The sequence below is a fragment of the Littorina saxatilis genome, linkage group LG6, assembly GCF_037325665.1.
Source record: "Littorina saxatilis isolate snail1 linkage group LG6, US_GU_Lsax_2.0, whole genome shotgun sequence".
NCBI lineage: Eukaryota > Metazoa > Mollusca > Gastropoda > Littorinimorpha > Littorinidae > Littorina > Littorina saxatilis.
This window is the reverse complement of record NC_090250.1, coordinates 17,567,034-17,583,441: the sequence shown is the minus strand read 5'-3', so window position 1 is coordinate 17,583,441 and position 16,408 is coordinate 17,567,034. Positions and strand designations below refer to the sequence as shown.

Below are 16,408 nucleotides of genomic sequence, written 5' to 3'. Positions count from 1 at the left end.
AACCGGGCATTCAAAAAAGAAGTGTTCAATGAAATCAGTTACATCACAACAGTAATTACATTTATTAGTTTCTGTTACTTTCATTTTACACAGGAGAATGTTGGTCGGATAAATGTTGTGCATAATTTTCCAGTGTAAAACTCTCAACCTAGTCTTTTGTGTTGACTGATAGGCAACTATCCAAGATCGTTCATCAATTTCTACATTAAACTTTCTCTTCCAAAATCCTCCGGAACATGGTACATCTGTTTTCATATTAATAATCTCTTTCCTATATTCTCTGGCACTTAACCATTATTTTTGATAATCACTGAGACTCGGCATGTAACCTCTACCTATCGCTGACTCTGCAAAAAGAAAAATACGAAAGGGTAAAATATGTTTCCCACGCGGTGTTGCATATATATGAGACATTTGTGAGAGAACGTTTTACCGAGGATTTACTTTCGAAAAATGAGTAGCTGTAGCTATGTTACGGCGAACAAGGCTTCTGTGTGCCGATACAGTTCCGCGGCCATTTTAAATTCGCACTTGTTATACACCAGTTAAGTTTCGGCGTTTACATGGAACGAAGAAAGAAAGCGGAAGAGGAAGAAGTACAAACATACTCGCAAATAACGATCTAGATCTGCGCAGGCGTTCAAATCAAAGGGGGAAAAAAGGATAATCGCGTGTTTGTGTGCCCGATGTAATCCTTAGCCTGGGCGCCCAATATGACGAATCACTGTAAAAAGCCCCATATACTTCAAAATAACATGATACAACTTAGTGTGCAAGTCAGACTAATTCAAATATGCTTTAGATTGAGCTGTTTCGGGTTGATGAGAGCATTATTTGAAGCACACCAGGAAACTGAAGAAGCTTATCAAAAACAGAGTAAAAATAAGTGAAATTATCAACTTCCATTATATTTTTTTTGAAATCTCTAGGGCTAGTTATAGGTTTTTTTCAGCAAGCTTCTTAATGAATTAATTAAAATTGCCTTTAGTTTTTATTTTCTTCGATTTGTTGAAGGTGGTCCATATTAGGGGACTCACACATACTTTGAGGTTTTGCTATTATTTCTTGCTTACAGAAGAAACTCGGGGTACACACTGTTAAAATGTAACAAATACTGTCTTAGCTGTCATTTATAGCCATTTTTGTGTTATGAAAGCTTTGGCTGTGGACAGAAACGAGTCCATTTTAGGCGGCAAATTTAGAGTGAACGCTGCCAAAAGTGAAAAAAAAAGAAAAAGCCTAACGGTTTTGAGGTTTGTGTTTCTGCAACTGTTTTGACATGTGCAACTTATCCAGAGAGGGTGAATAAAGCGAATGAAATTGTTTTGAGCGCTCTAGCGCCGTTAGTTTGTCAGAACAGGAGGTGGTCCATATTAGGAGCAGGTCCATATTAGGAGCCTTTCCCCTATAACAAAAACCTCACGTTACATCCAAATTAGCGATGGCGTCAACATGCTGTGTTATTGGTTGCAGTAATGGGAGTAACCGACTTACAAAATGGTGGTCGGAAGATTGCAAAATTCATTACGTGCCTCGACGGTCATTTGTGTGTGGTTGCGAACCACCATTCAGGTGGGCATTTGTTATCGCCTGTGTGTCGTGTTTTGACAAACTTTTAGTACGACTGATGTGAGCCGAATTTATTGGGGAAAGTTCAATGAATGCAAAAAGGTATGCCAAATAGTAGTGTGTCATGTTTCCTTTGCGTTGGGTTGTGGTGAAATACACAGCGGTTATCTGTTTGCGAGTTGCCTGGAACACGGTTTTTTAATAACATCTCTCGATCTTCACATATTTTGTCATGTGAATAAGGCCTAAAAAAAAAATAGGTGTGGTTACGGTAACCCGACCTACCCTATTTTTAGGGGCCGACCCTATAACTTTTTATTACATTTGTCAAAAAAACACACACAAAAAACAAGAAAACGAGTGCAGAAAACGCAATGAAAGCGAAAGCGCTCGAGTCGCACAATTATTTCCCTGTCAAGTAGGTTTAATTTGTACACATTAGAAAAAAAAGTTGAAAAAAAAGTGATTGCCTACCTTCCTACCCTATTTTTTTTGGCTATGTTACCGTAACCACACCTATTTTTTTTTTTGGCCTAAGAACAGAACAAGTTCGTCAAACATATTTCTTATTTTATCTGCATTGAATGAATTTACAACGTCCTTCTTGTTAATTGTTTATTCATAAAGACTACTTGTACTGAAGAAAATGTTTCCCCCTTTCAACGGGTGGAGTAGTGCGCCGGAGTAGTGTCCCTTGCGTAGAAACGTGGGCGAATAACACGATCTGCGCATGCGGTGAAATCAACCGGAAAAGGAAAAAGACATAAACATGCCGAAAAACGATATGCGCATCACCCGGAAAAGGAAATGGGTCGAATCTGCTCGCGATAAAAGAAGTGCACATGTGCGAGATCTAAAATGGCCGCGGAACTGTTAACTGGTGTATCGGTGTGTTCTCTCAGGTGCCAGGAGAAAGGTTCCGTATAACACTCGCCCACTCCATTACACATGTCGTATGCATATAAAGCGCTTACTTCCCTTTGGTCACTTAATTGTCTAAAAGTGTTGTTTTTTTCACGTTTTCTAACGGAACGGAAGTTTGTTGTCCCCCAACAAAGGGGAAAGCCGAGACGAACAATGGCGGCCACGATGCGCTAGGTCCCAAACCCTATTCTGCAAGTCGTGAATTGGAAGGGCCGAGACTAGTTAGACTACGATGACGTCATGCCAAATATTGACGTAACACTCAGAAATAAAATGACGTTTCATTATAAAAACATTTTTACAGAAAATTAAAAGAGGCAAGCGATAGCACATTCCTTCAAAGTTGTGAAAGCAGCGGAGGGAAGGTGACCAGAATCTAGTGTCAGAGATGACGGGACTCTACCCAGTGTTGCACCAACCACAAAAGCAACAACGACCAACCCCCCAAAGGAATTGCCCACGAGGTTTGAATAGTTATATAACTCATAGGAAAAAGTTAGGGACCACTTACGCAAACAAACACAGCTTCCAAACCACCAAACAAAATTGAATCAAATTTGTAACATGTTTAATTCATTATCTCTGCGATCCTTTTCCAAAATATGGTGACATTTTATTCACGCATTACGTGTCAACAAGCTCTGAAACAACATGGGGATCGAAAACAAAATTTCCAAGTTCCGAACAGTTCAGTAATGGGTGTGTCCGCCGCGTTTTGCGATGCCTTCTGCAGTCCTGTTCCGCATCGAGTTTACCAGCTTCCTTCAGAAGGCCTGAAGAATGGCCTGCCATTCGATTTGCAGGAACTGAAGCAGTTGCTGCAGGTTCCTTGGGGGTGGGTGGTTGTTCCTCACTCGCCTGTCCAGCTCATCCCACAGGTGCTCGATGGGGTTGAAAACAGGGCTGCAGGCCGGCCAGTTCATCCTGGTGACACCAGCCTGCTGGATGAAGTTGTTGACCAGCCTCGCTCTGTGAGGTGTCGCGTTATCGTCCTGGAACAGAGCCTGCATACCAATCTGGTGTAGAGCGGGTAGAACCAAAGGGGCGGCAATCTCATCTCTGTAGCGCTGGCCCGTCAGGTTGCCAACAATGTGGTAGAGGGGGGTTCTGTGTCGAAAACTGAAGGCCCCCCACACCATGATGGAGCCCCCGCCGAAGGCCACCCTCTCCTGCACCAGACCGTTGTTGTACCGCTCACCCTGACGCCTCCACACACGAGCCCGACCGTCATGAAGGTGCAGATTAAAGCAGGACTCATCGCTGAACAGCACATCGGCCCATTGCTGGCATGTCCACCTGGCATGGTTGTGACAGAACGCCAAACGAGCCTGGCGATGAGCTGCTGTCAGTCGTGGCCGTACAGCTGGACGACGTGATCGCAGGCCAACTTCGTGCAGGCGTTTGCGGATGGTTTTCGTGCTGACGTTGGTGTTTGTTGCCACCCTCAGCTGGCCCCTGATGATGTTTGCAGTGGTGCCTCGCTGCTGCAGAGCTTGTCTTCTGATGAAGCGATCTTCACGCTGTGCTGTCTTCTTAGGCCGTCCTGACCTGGGCCTCTCTAGAACGCTGTTAGTGGCCTGGAACTTCTGATGCAGCCTGACCACGACAGAATGGGACACTCCAAGTCGTCTGCCCACTTCTCGCTTGCTTACGCCGTCTTTCAGCCATGCGATGGCCCGGGCTTTGTTGAAGGTGGTCACCTTTCGTCTGGGAGGCATAGTGAGAAGATGTTGGCTAGCGGAAAATCGCGGGGCTATAAAGCCTAACTGGTGACAACAGTTCACTCTCAACACATCCTCCCTGCACGTGCATAACGAATTTTTCATCTTTCCACGCGCCAGCGTAAAAATGGTCCACTTTTTGCAGTTTGGCAGTTTCTGTCTCGTGCCCTTGCCAGGCCTCCGTGGATCCCCAGGAAGTGTCCTGCTAACACAGCATTGCTCACCCACTGGTGTGTACGGCCTGACAGCCATTTGGTTTTATAAACTTAGGAACAAGGAGTTTGGCACAGATGAAGTAAGCTGTTTTTTTCAAGGGCGGTCCCTAACTTTTGCCGTTCAGTATATATACATGTCATGATGAACAGTGTAAGTAAACATTACCTAATTTTGTGCAATTCATGGGAATGTTCAAGAATAGATTCCCAAATTGAGAGGAGCTGTGTAGAGGTTACATGCCGAGTCCCAGTGATTATTAAAACTAATGGTCGAAGTTGACCTTTTTATATTTAGTCAAGTTTTGTTTTTATGTACTGTACTGCTCAAACTGTACTTTTTTTCTCTCACAGAGAGAACCGAAATACCCCTTTTAAATGCTTAATTCCGATAACATCTCGGGAATGCTCAACCGCCCCCCCCCCCTTTCCCCCTCCCCTGCTGCCAGCAACTGTACCTCTGCCTCAATTTGCAAGCCTCTTCCTCTCATACACTAGGTCCAGTCCTGAGAACCGTGGGGGTGTGGAGTAGCTGAGGCGAAATCTTGGTGACAATCTCTTATTTTGTCATGTAACTCTCACTGTAGCATCTTTAATGTAACTCTCACTGTTATACATGTCATTAACTCTCACTGTAGCACCTGTCATGTAACTCTCACTGTAGCACCTGTCATGTTACTCTAACTTGAACACCTGACATGTAACCCTCAATGTTACACCTGCAATGTAATTCTCACTGTAACACATGTCATGTAACTCTAACTCCTGTCATGCAACTCTCACGGTAACAACTGTCATGGAACTCACTGTAACAACTGCAATGTAACTCATTGTAATACATGTCATGTAACCCTCATTGTAACCCCTGTCATGTAACTCTAAATGTAACACCTGTAATGTAACTCTAACTGTAAAGCCTTAAATTAACTTGGCGAAGTCTGCGCAGCTGGCCACGTGGAGCTTTAGCAGTGAGTTTTTTGTGAAAAAAAAGACTTCGCGAAGTCGACTTCGGGCTCAATTAGGGACCGCCTTAACACCTGTCATCCCACAGGTGGAGTACCTGGCCATGCTAGACCAGGTGGTGATCAAGCAAATGTAACTCTCACTGTAGCTCCTGTCATGTAACTCACTGTAACACCTGTCATGTAACTCACTGTAACACCTGTCATCCTCCCACAGGTCTGGAGTACCTGGCCATGCTAGACCAGGTGGTGATCAAGCAAATGTAACACATGTCATGTAACTCATTGAAACACCTGTCATGTAAGTCACTGTAACACTTGTAATGTAACTCACTGTAACACCTGTCATGTAACTAACTGTAACATCTGCAGACCTGTTTACCAGTACAATTTGGGCGTATTTTGTACGCCAAATTATTATCGGTACGCAAATACGCGACACACGCACAAAATACGCATAAGAAAAAGTCTAGAATACGTTTTCCGGTGTTGGTGTGCTGATTACGGGATGGTACAACTAATACCGGTTTCGGTCGAAGGGAGATAACCATGACAGCGAGTCTTCAGCTGTGGAAACCTTGTTCAGTTGTTGGCACGTGCGATCGTCTGGACAATTGTGGCAAAATGAAGCGGTAAAATGTGTCAGTTTCGGATGACTGTACCAAGTCTAAACAGCAGAAGCAGCAGATTTTCTTGGAGAAATATAAGAAAGAGCCAGGAATTGTGGAGTCTACTATGGGAAAAAAAGTCATGCACACTGCAAGTATTGTAAATCAGATTTCTCCGTTGCCCATCACCCCATGCTGGGAAATATGACATCGAACGACACTGCAGTTCCAAAACTCACCTGGACAAGGTTGCTGCAAAGAAATCCGCTGAAAGCTGCCAAGGAATTATGAAGTTCATTCCCGCAAAGTAAATCCTGCCAGAAGAAAAGGCTGTAGTCCGTGCTGAAGCAATGTTTTCTGAGATGATTGTAAAACTGAACTTGCCACTGTCAACCGCAGATGTTATTTCACGAACTTCATCTTTTCATTATCTATCTGTTTGGAAGACACTGGTTATAATGCGTTGTTGACTATGAATGTAGATGTAAATGCTTGTATAACTGTGTTTTAATTTTGGTGTTATTTGTTGTTTTAGTGATTTTTCACTACCTATTTTATTCATGTTTTTATCATTTAGTTAGTGGAAGAATCTTTTGTAATGTATCTTTGATGGTGTATGCTTTTAATTAAGCGTTGTTGACTATGAATGTAGATGTAAATGCTTGTATAAGTGTGTTTTAATTTTAAATGTGTCAAGCGCAAAGAGCATAATTGTAAAGTTATGATGTTGCGCTATATAAATGCTCATTTATTATTATTATTATTATAATCTGACAGGTAAATAAACTTGTTTTATCCCTGTTGTATTGGAAGGAGTTAAATTCTGAAGGTGTTCACAAGACATGCTATTCTTACACAAACACGTTTGCACCCACGCGTACATTTTCCCTAGCCCATATGGCTTTGCTTGCAAAGTACACCAACTTTTTGAAAAATACACTCAACTTTTTGGGAAAGTACTCTTGCCTCGGGTTTAGGGTAAACAGGTCTGCATCTGTCATGTGACTAACTGTATCACATGTAATGTAACTAACCATAACATATGTCATGTAACTAACCGTAACATGTCATGTAACTCACTGTAACACCTGTCATGTAACTCACTGTAACACCTGTCGTGTAGCTCACTGTAACACCTGTCATGTAACTCACTGTAACACCTGCCATCCCACAGGCCTGGAGTACCTGACCATGCTAGACCAGGTGGTAATCAAGCAAATTTTACACCTATCATGTAACTCTCACTGTCACACCTGACATGTAACTCACAGATCATTTGTCATGTAACTCACTGTAACACCTGTCATGTAACTATAACTGTAGCACCTGTCAGCCGTGCTAGACCAGGTGGTAATCAAGTACTGTCACACCTGTCATGTAACTCACTGTAACACCTGTCATGTTACCCACTGTAACACCTGTCATATATCTCTCACTGTAACACCTGTCATGTAACTCACTGTAAAACCTGTCATCCCACAGGTCTGGAGTACCTGACCATGCTAGACCAGGTGGTAATCAAGCAAATGTTACACCTATCATGTAACTCTCACTGTCACACCTGGCATGTAACTCACAGATCATCTGTCATGTAACTCACTGTAACACCTGTCATGTAACTATAACTGTAGCACAAGTCAGCCGTGCTAGACCAGGTGGTAATCAAGTACTGTCACACCTGTCATGTAACTCACTGTAACACCTGTCATGTTACCCACTGTAACACCTGTCATATAACTCTCACTGTAACACCTGTCATGTAACTCACTGTAAAACCTGTCATCCCACAGGTCTGGAGTACCTGGCCATGCTAGACCAGGTGGTAATCAAGCAAATGTTACACCTATCATGTAACTCTCACTGTCACACCTGGCATGTAACTCACAGATCATCTGTCATGTAACTCACTGTAACACCTGTCATGTAACTATAACTGTAGCACCTATCAGCCGTGCTAGACCAGGTGGTAATCAAGCACAGTCACACCTGTCATGTAACTCACTGTAAGACCTGTCATGTTACCCACTGTAACACCTGTCATGTAACTCTCACTGTAACACCTGTCATGTAACTCACTGTAAAACCTGTCATCCCACAGGTCTGGAGTACCTGGCCATGCTAGACCAGGTGATGATCAAGCAAATGTGACACCTGTCATGTTACTCACTGTAACACCTGTCATGTAACTATAAATGTAGCACCTGCCATCCCACAGGCCTGGAGAACCTGGCCACGCTAGATCAGGTGGTGATCAAGCAAGAGACACACATGCTGGAGGTTGCGCTGCCCTTTGAGGTGTCAAACAAGTATGCCGTGTGCAACAACCAAGGCCAGAGGATCTTCTATGCCGCCGAGCAGTCCAGCTGGTTCTGCAGGCAATGCTGCGGGTACGCTCGCCCTTTCGTCTTGAAACTATTGTGAGTATTTCTCCTTGCATGAAAGTCAATCATACTTGGTATGTTTTAAAACGGAAAGCTGCCTGAGGCACGACTGAAAGCCCTAGGGGCTCCGTGCACCCGGACTTGACAGGTCCAGTAACTTTAAGATATCTAGGTTTCTGCATGCAGTAAACTCTCTACTGACATTTCTTGTTGACAGTTGTGACGTACGTGATTGTCAAAAGCTCAGTTTACTGTCAAGCGCTGTTCCTAAGTATTTATATTCACTCACCCGTTCCGCTTTCACACTATGTAAAAACAGATCTGAAAATCAGTTAGAGTTCCGAAAATCAATTACCTTCTTTTTTTGTGTGACACCTTTAAATCAAAATAGTTGTTTCTGCACTATAAGTGAGACTTTTCAACTTCTTTGAAATTGGATTGGATTGGATTGGATAAGATTTACAGTCCAGTGAGGTTACCCTCATGGAAATTCGGGCTGCTTTCTCCCCGGGGAAAGCGAGCTGCCATACATACGGCGCTACCCATATTTTTTTTCCCTGCATGCGTGTATTCATGTTTCCTGAGACTTAATGCTGTGTGAGATGGAATTGTTTTACTTTATTCCAAGTCCCACGGGTATTTGATGGACATTTTTATCTATGCCTATACAATTTTGCCAGGAAAGACCCTTTTGTCAATCGTGGGGTCTTTAACGTGCACACCCCAATGTAGTGTACACGAAGGGACCTCGGTTTTTCGTCTCAAATACGTAAGAACACAATTTGAAAGGTCTTAATTTGTAAGGCAGTGTCATCTGTGTATTTAATATATTGCCTCTGCAGTCATGTGTATACAATGTAAAAAGATAAGGAGATAAGACCGTGCCCTGTGGTGACCCCATAGATATACATGTAGAACAAGATAAAGACAGAGCACCTTGGTAACAAACTGAAGTCTATTGACAAGAAAGTCTATGGTCCATAAAGTAAGCCTGGGGGTAACGTTGATTTGCTAATAACTTATTTGCTAGTTGATGGGGGAGAATGGCATTGAAAGCAGATGAAAAATCGATGAACAGAATACGTACAAAAGAACCAGAGGTTTCCAGATGAGTGTGTGCGTTATGTAAGGAGGGTTAGAGTGGCGTCGTCTGTGTAGCTTGTATGTAAACAGAAAAGGGTCAAGGTGAGACGTATTCTCAATAATTTGTAGACAACCTGTATAACTATATGTTAGCTCGAGGACATTCACATAACCAGGAAGTTTACAAATGTCCTGACAAATTAAATAAATTTGGAAGCTTGAAGGGGAACAACTTTAAAAACTCCCACCTTGTGCCGACAGTCCTAAGTTCGTTGAAAATGCAGGATGACCCAAAACAATGCAACCCACAAAAATGCTAAATACTTCTAAATCCGTTTACTGAATTACTTCAAATGTGGTGTTTATTTAATTTAGCTTATGCATGACCAGCCAACAAACTCTTGTACCACAACTCTTTCTCTGGTACCACAACTCTTGCTCTGGCACATCAACTCTTACTCTGGCACCACCAATTTCACGCTGGCACCAACAATCTCACTCTGGCACCACGAATCTTACTCTGGCACCACGAATCTTACTCTGGCACCACCACTCTCACTCTGTCACCACCACTCTCACTCTGGCACCACCACTCTCACTCTGGCACCACCACTCTTACTCTGGCATCACCACTCTTACTCTGGCACCACCACTCTCGCTCTGACATCACCCCTCTTACTCTGGCACCACAACTCTCGCTCTGGCACCACTGCTCTCACTCTGGCACCATCATTCTCACTCTGGCACCACGAATCGTACTCTGGCACCACGAATCTTACTCTGGCACCACCACTCTCACTCTGGCACCACCAATCTCACTCTGGCACCACCACTCTCACTCTGGCACCACGAATCTTACTCTGGCACCACGAATCTTACTCTGGCACCACCACTCTCACTCTGGCACAACCAACCTCACTCTGGCACTACCACTATCACTCTGGCACCACAAGTCTCACTCTGGCACCACCACTTTCACTCTGGCACCACCACTCTCACTCTGGCACCACTAATCTCACTCTGGCACCACGAATCTTACTCTGGCACCACCACTCTCGCTCTGGCACCACTACTCTCGCTCTGACATCACCACTCCTACTCTGGCACCACAACTCTTGCTCTGGCACCACTGCTCTCGCTTTGGCACCACCACTCTCGCTTGGTGGTTTTTTTTTTATCAGAGACAACAGGGGTGTCCCCATTCTTCACGTGGAGAGACCGTGCAACTGCGGGGCGTTCTATCGCCACTGTTGCTGCTGTAGTGACTTCATCATTGTCAACTGTGAAAGCACCGGCGAGTTCTTAGGTTGTAACATTATTACACACACACACACACACACACACACACACACACACACACACACACACACACCGACACATACACACACACACACACACACGTACACGCATACACATATATATGTACGCGCGCACATACGCTCTTAACGCACACAAATGCACTCACGCATGCATACGCACATACACGCACAAAAACACAGGCACGCACACACATACAAGCATTTGAAAGCAAGCACCTGCGCACACACAAACGTGCGCATTTTCGCGCGCAGGCACACACATACAAACACGCACGTACGCGGCACGTACCCATGCACACACACACACACACACACACACACACACACACACACACACACACACACACACACACACACACACACACTCTCTCTCTCTCTTAATCAATCAATCGAGGTCCCTTCATCTTGTCTTGTGGAGCCAGGGGACGATAAAGGAAAGCGACTGGCCGGAAAAACAGCAGAACCAAGGACAACCCCACTATTAACATAATGCATTGGAATGCAGAGGGGGTATCCAATAAGAAGGAAGAATTAGAGCACTTCCTCTATGAAAACAGCATCAACATCTGCTGCATTCAGGAAACACACCTGCAAGAAGGGAAGCCCTTTAAGATCCGAGGGTACCAGGTGTTCAGGAGTGACCGACAAGAGAGGAAGAAAGGAGGAGTGATGATAGTCAGGAACAACATAAATGCCAGTGAAACCAACAGATACATGGAAGAAGCAGAGTACATAGAAGTCAGGATAACGACCAATGACAGCAAGATGAACATCGTCAACTACTACTGCCCCAACGACAAGATGCTGTCGCTTGACACAATCCAGGTCCCTGACAGCGGCTTCCTCATCGCTGGAGACTTTAACAGCCAGTCCCAGAGTTGGGGATATAAAACACTACACAGGCGAGGAGAAGACATTGAATCTTGGCAGGACGACAACCACCTGATCCTTGTCAACGACCCCACAGATCCGTCTACCTTCTACTCGCGCCGCTGGCACTCAACAACAACACCAGACCTGGCATTGTGCACGGATGACATCCACAAAACCATCTCAAGAAAAGTGGATGAACAGCTGGGTGGAAGCGACCATCGCCCAGTTCTCCTTACCATCAGTAGAGACTCAGCATCTGAGCATCCACAACACCCGAGATGGAACTACAAAAAGGCAAAGTGGGGACTGTTCAACATACGAACAAATGAGCTGACCAGAGCCATAGAAACAGAGGGGAGAAACATCAACAACGTGATAAAGGAGTTCAATGCTAGCATAATCCAGGCAGCCAAGGACAGCATCCCACGTGGAGTGAGGAAGGACTACATCCCATACTGGTCCGATGAGCTGCAGAAGACGCATGATGCACTCACAAGAATGAGAGAAGAGGCAGAGACGAACCCTAGCCAGGAGAACAACATCAAGCTCCAAGAAAGCAAAGCAAAACATCTGAAGACAAAGCTAGAGTGCAAGAGAAGAGGCTGGAGAGAAAAGACGGCAGGGCTGAATATGGAAAAAGACACAACAAAGCTCTGGAAACTTACAAGAGCACTGAATGAAGAGGGCAACAAGGGACAGAAGATCACCCTGGAGGAGGAAGGAAGAACACTCACTGGAAAAACCGCTGCCAATGCTTTCGCCCAAGCATATCGGGGAGAAAGCGACACCACCATACCCCTGCCTCTACAAAAGGAAGTCAGAACAGAAATTAGAGAAAGAACAGAAAGAAACGTACAGGATGCCATGCAACAAGACATCACCATGGCCGAGCTGAAGAATGCCATCAAGAAGCTCAAAAAGAAGAAGTCTCCAGGTCCAGACAACATTGCGAATGAGATGTTGCAACACATAGGCAACTCGGCCCTCCAGAAACTACTGGGCATCTTCAACCTCAGCTGGAGACAGGGACAGGTACCTCAGTGCTGGAAGGAAGCCAGGATGATCCCAGTTTTAAAGAAAGGGAAAAACAAGACCAAAACCCTGAGCTACCGACCCATCAGTCTGACAAGCTGCGTATGCAAAACCATGGAGCGCATTGTCAACCAGCGCCTGCAGCTGTACCGGGAATCAGAAAGCATCATCGTCCCAGAACAAGCCGGCTTCCGACAGCACAGAAGTACGGAGGACCAGACAACACACCTTAGCCAGGTCATAGAGGATGCTTACCAGGCCCAGAAGGTCACCCTGGCCACCTTCTTTGACCTGCAGAAGGCCTTCGACAAGGTCTGGAAAGATGGACTCCTTGTGAAGCTCCTACGTTCCGGCGTCAAAGGCAACATGTACCAGTGGACCAAGTCGTACCTGCACAACCGAAAGGCCAGAGTGCTGGTGGACGGTCACTGTGGCCGAAAGGTGCTACTACGCCAAGGAGTTCCACAGGGAGGAGTACTCTCCCCCACGCTATTCATACTCTTCATTAACGACCTGGTACCAGAGTTGCCCAAAGGAGTCCAAGCGGCACTGTATGCTGATGACCTTGTTCTCTGGTGCTCGGAAGAGTATGCAACCACAGCAACATACAGGATGCAACTTGCCCTAGGAAAGGTTGCAGCGTGGGCGGAAGACTGGTGTGTGACCATCAACAGGGAGAAGACCACTGCCACTCTCTTCACATTCTCTGCCAAAGCGACACCTGGCAAACTGACCTTGGGGGACACACCCCTGAAATTTGAAGACCAGCAAACATACCTGGGGGTCACCTATGACAAGCGCATGACCTGGAAACAACACATCATGAATGCAGAGGGAAAGGCCAGGAGAAAACTAAACATCATGCGCAAGCTGGCAGGATCACACTGGGGTGCAAACGAAAAGATCCTGAAAACAGTCTACCAGGGGACTGTACGACCGCACCTCGAGTACGGATCAAGCTCTTGGGCAACAGCAGCCAAGACACACCAGCAGGCCCTAGACAAAGTACAGAACCAAGCGCTGAGAATCATCACGGGCGCAATGAAATCAACACCCATACAGAAGATGGAATAGGTGACTGGCATTCCTCCACTGAGCAAAAGGCGAGACTGCAAAACAATGGTACAAGCCACCAAGTACCAGTGCACTCATGACCATCCAATGAGTGACAGACTCAAGAAGATGTCCTTAGGCAGGCTGAAAAGATCGAGCTTCGCTCTGGAGGCAAGGGCTTTGCAGAAGAAACATCAGACAGAGATGCCAGAGCTAGTGGAGCCACCATCTTTCTCCCTTGACGCCCCTCCCTGGGAAGACAGACAAGGAAACCTGGACATACAGACCAGTGTCCCCTACCTCACAACAAAGGACGAGCAGAGCAATGCGACGAAAAAAGCCCTGACTCTTGCCATGCTTGAAGAAAGGTACCCACAAGAAGCATGGATACGGGTGTATACTGATGGGTCAGCCACAGAGGCCGTCAAAAATGGAGGAGCAGGGGTGTATGTCCAGTACCCCAGTGGAGAGAGGCAAGCAGAGGCTATACCAACAGGCTTCCACTGTACAAACTACAGAGCTGAGGTACAAGCACTGATCCATGCAGCATACACCATCAACGACAGAGTCAACCATGACAACCAGGTGGTCTTCCTGACTTGACGCTCTGTCAGTACTACAAGCAATGACCAGTAGCAAACTGCCTCAGCTGGAACACGCTCTACACAACATCAAGAGCCTGAGGACAGTACTGCAATGGATCCCCTCCCACGGTGGTGTACAAGGAAACGAAGGGGCGGACAGGATGGCAAAGCTGGGTGCAGAAGATGAGCAAGAGAACAACCCTGTGAGCCTGACAGAGATGAAGACCATCATTAAGTCTCTGCACAGGACGCCCCAGCCACAGGACAGCTACCACCTGCTATCCAGACCACAGCAGGTGGTCATCTTCCGCCTGAGAACGGGACACAACAGACTTAACCAGCATCTCCACGGGAAGCTGCATGTTGTGCCCTCCCCCATGTGTTCTTGTGGAGAAGCAGAGCAGGACACGGCCCACATCCTACGAGACTGCAGGAACCACCAGGTGCTGAGAGAGGAAATCTGGCCATTGCCGGAGTCCCTGCACAACAAGCTGTACGGGCCAGTGGCTGCGCTGCAGAGGACCACTAATTATATCTCAAGATCTGGACTCCAAGTGTGATCGGCGATCGAAAAGAAGAAGAAGAATCAATCAATCAATCAATCAGTCAATCAATCAGTCAATCAACCACTCTTAACATGGGCCACATGAGATATTAACTTCCTTGCGTTGAGGTCCTAATAGTTTGCTAACTTAGTATTGTTTCGTGAATGTTGATTCTTAATAAAATTCTGTTTGAACCGATCAAACCCAGCCACAGTTTCACACTCGGCTTATAAATTAACCTGTGAACTCAAGTGACTGTGACGTCATTGGACAATAACGTGACTGTGTGACGCGTGTGCTTGTGTCTGTACAGGCAAGGTGGAAATGAAATGCAATCCGTGCTGCTACGGCTACCGCATCTTCGATGGCAACAAAAAGCAGATTGCGTCAATCGCGGGACCTTGCGCTGTCGCCATGTGCTGCAAAAGTTGCTGCTGTCAGGACCAGCGTTTTAAAATCGTTGATAATCAGGCATGTACTTGTGTGTGTATGTGTGTGTATGTGTGTGTGTGTGTGTGTGTGTGTATGTATGTGTGTGTGGGGGGGGAGGTGATGTCATTGGGTTGATGGGGGGGGGGGGGGGTGGAGGGGGGATGGGAGGTTGTGGATGGGGGACAATTAATATGCTTACTCTTTGGTAACGTAAATATGTGCTGTAACTAAATAAAGTTCGAACAACGAATCACTAAGAAACATTTTGAAGAAAAAAAAATCTTTTAAAACAGTATCAGATGGAACATTGGAATTCCCCTTTTTGAGCTATGTAACGTCAGATTCCGACAAAAATTCATATTTGGGCGGATAGCCAGTCAAAAAGAGAGCATAGTTGTGTGCGTTCAATTGTTGAATAGAAAAGGAAATCCAAAACCGATCGATAAATACATGTTATTTATATTTTTGACCAAAATATAACATTTTACACAGATCTCGACAGTCATTGTTTGACAGTCATTGTTCAATCAAATGTGTCCTCTATTTCTACGTGAACATGTGCTGTAACTAAATATTAACAGCTGTTGTGTTTTCAGCTTTGCAAAGGGTCCAATATTTAGACGAGACATGTATAATGCCGACGAGTCGAAGACGAGTTGTATTATACTTGTTGGAGTCTAAATATCGGACCCTATTGCTACGCTGAAAACACAATAGCGATTATATTGTTATTCTGACATACAATTCTGTGTTGAAAACATGTTGTCAGCACCAAATACCAGAATGGTCCATGTTGCCTATTGCAGACGACAGTTTAGTGCGCATATTCCTTGCGCATGTATCCACGAAAACCACCAATTTAAAAAAAAAAACACGGACATGTATCACGGAGAAGACACGAGATAACCGGATGTTTCGCATGTCTTCAATATATGCCAGATTTCATATGACGTCACGTAGCATGCTTGCTTACGTATTCCGACTTTTATTAATCGTTCGAAAGTCTGATTTCTGCTACGGATAGGGATTTCACGTATGATGACTGTGGTAAATATGTGGATGATAAGAGAACAAGGATTGTTTCAGAAAAAAGTTAACGACTAAATGTTT

The 16,408-nt window shown here is 45.2% G+C and overlaps 1 protein-coding gene across 1 annotated transcript; it reads left to right on the top strand.

Annotated features, from left to right (window-relative positions):
* Positions 1 to 2,767: 2,767 nt before the first annotated feature.
* Positions 2,768 to 15,918, top strand: LOC138969615 (phospholipid scramblase 2-like). Its single transcript, XM_070342475.1, has 5 exons — positions 2,768 to 2,957; positions 8,212 to 8,413; positions 10,642 to 10,766; positions 15,180 to 15,337; positions 15,895 to 15,918. Exons 1-5 carry the CDS (start codon positions 2,882 to 2,884, stop codon positions 15,916 to 15,918), a joined length of 585 nt encoding a protein of 194 aa, XP_070198576.1. The 5' UTR covers positions 2,768 to 2,881.
* The last annotated feature ends 490 nt before the right edge of the window (positions 15,919 to 16,408 follow it).